This window comes from Berghia stephanieae, chromosome 2 (assembly GCF_034508935.2).
Source record: "Berghia stephanieae isolate SIO BIC M18660-M18661 chromosome 2, UCSD_Bste_1.3, whole genome shotgun sequence".
NCBI classification, from domain to species: domain Eukaryota; kingdom Metazoa; phylum Mollusca; class Gastropoda; order Nudibranchia; family Aeolidiidae; genus Berghia; species Berghia stephanieae.
Window position 1 is genome coordinate 89532185 of NC_088361.1, and position 2500 is coordinate 89534684.

At 38.8% G+C, this 2500-nt stretch overlaps 1 protein-coding gene across 1 annotated transcript in view; it reads left to right on the plus strand.

Moving 5' to 3' along the window:
• LOC144966653 (uncharacterized) overlaps positions 1-2500 on the plus strand; it is a 55706-nt gene that overhangs the window by 5619 nt on the left and 47587 nt on the right. Inside the window, exon 2 of the mRNA XM_078903412.1 lies at positions 939-1154. Coding sequence (XP_078759538.1) covers positions 939-1154 — 216 coding nt within the window. The remainder of the gene's footprint in view (positions 1-938; positions 1155-2500) is intronic.

The following is a 2500-nucleotide window of genomic DNA, read 5'->3' on the forward strand; positions in this document are numbered from 1 at the left end:
TTATTGGAACGCCAACTCCGCCTGGCTGGTGAGAGCGTGACTCTACCGTATGAGCTATCCATGATCCCCCAAAAGATCGTATCTAACTCAGGTCATTAGTAGAGCTCTCTCTCTCACCGACTACCGAGATGGCGAGGCCAATACACACAACCTCCGCGAAGTTAGTTGGCCAACAATTAAGCTTAATAGCCAATATTCTCAACACAAACATATATATATAACATAGAAACAATTGAGACATTGAGTATGCTCCGGTATATGGGGTGAATTTTTAATTCAGAAAAGTGAGTGGAGCAGGCACTTATGTTGGTAATAACAAGAGATGAAGTGAGTAGAAAAGTGCCAGAAAACAATAGAGAATATAATTTTTTTCGCGGCGGTGATGGGGGTTTGAACCCGCGACCTTACTGGTACGACAACTCCGCCCTGGCCGGTGAGAGCGTGACTCTACCGTATGAGCTATCCACGATGTTTTATTAAGCAACATAAATATTTGTTGTTCAACTTACAAAAACTAAAATTTCACAGTTCTTGACACAGTTAATGAAAAGAAAAATCCCTTTCGGTATACCATTTTGAGATCACGGGTCACTAATGCACTTGATCGACGTGTATTTATTTGCAGATCTGATTAACCATACTGTTATGGTCTCATTGTTTTAATAGGAATTACTTTCAAACCAATGCAAAATATGGTCCTTTAACACAATGTTAAATCAGGCCTATAAATGCTTTCCGTTTATAAGACCTGCAAATATGTAGTTCTAGACTTAATGCTTAGAAAAAATTAGTAAATAAATAAATAATAGATATATGAATAAACAATTAAATAAATGAATAGATAAAGGAATAAATAAATGAATAAATGAATAAATAAATAAATAAATAAATAGAATGAAGCGATCAACTGTAAACGGACAGGCTTCTTCTCTCACCAGATGAAAATGACTGGACTGTCTCTTTCCATCAACCGTCTCTGCGGAGCTGCCGTCTTCCTGCTGTGTGTCGTCAGCATCTCCGGCCTCGATAAATGCCAACAAGGTGTCAACTGTCACCTTCCGGACTGTTTTTGCAGCACATTCATCCACCCTCTCGGCTCAAAGAACATTCCACAGATTGTTTACTTTGGATTCGACGACGCTGTGCAATCCGTGGTAAGACATTACATTTTTTAAAAATTAATAAATACAAAAAAAAATAAAAAAAAATTAGAATGTTTATATAGCGAGATATCCACTAAACGTGCTCAAAGCCATTTACAATGGATTCCTAGCCAACACCAAAGACTTAAAATGCAGGACGAGACATGACGACGCCTCAAAGGCAATATTTCCTTTTTTTTTCGGACTGAGACAATGCTGTTAAGTTTTTATTTTACACATGAGTACGGTGAGAGAATGTGAATAAAGAGCATTTTCCAAGGACTCAACTATGTGCCGTTGGGTACTCGGACCCAGGACCTTCCGATCCGAGTTTCACACCAATAGACAACAGCCACACGGTAGAAAAAGTAACATATTTTTTATATTGGCGAGTTGCCATTTTGACATTATAAACGCCAAAAAATATCCAAAGATTTGCCCTGTTTCGAAGTTATTTGTACTCATTCATACAACGAGATGATCGATGAGAGTAAATTTGCGTGCACATCTTAAGATCCTAAATTTTTATTAAAGTAATTAACTGTCATACTCTGGAAAGACATGCATTTAAAAATTGGCCAGAAACCTCGTCCTTCAAATATCTACCAAAATGCTTTGCCTGGCAGTTTCATACATTTCTTTTAGATTGCTTTGTCAGTCACTGTTTCAGACACACTTTTTTTAGATTGCCTTGTCAGGCACTGTTACATACACACTTTTTTTTTGATTGCCTTGTCAGGCACTGTTACATACACACTTTTTTTAGATTGCCTTGTCAGGCACTGTTTTTATGCACACAGTCTAGAGAATATTTAGAATAGTTTTCTTAAATTATTTCATCCCATTGAAACAATTTGGAAACTTGAGCTTTTATATAGCGCAAACACGCTCAAATCGCTTTACAATGGGCCCCTGACAAACAGCAACACGTAACACGTAGAACGAGACACGACGCCTGTTCGGCGATATTACAATTTTTTCCCTACAGAGACAACGCTGTTAACAGCCAGGTACTTATTTTATACCTAAGCACGATGAGAGAATGTGAGTAGAGAGCCCTTTTCAAGGACTCAATTATGCGCCGAGCGAGGCTCGAACCCAGGACCTCCAGAAGTCGTAGAGCCACATCTTCCTCTGTTCAGGTTCAAAACACCATGGCAGCGGTGGACTAACAATGAATAGGTTTCATATTGAGTGGTAAGGTGGCATAACTATTTTAGGAACAGGATGTATAGGCAGATTCTTATGATAACAGGACGAAAAAGAGCGCTGGTGTTACAGGACGTAAAAGAGCGCTGGTGTTACAGGACGTAAAAGAGCGCTAGTGTTACAGGACGTAAAAGAACGCTGGTGTTACA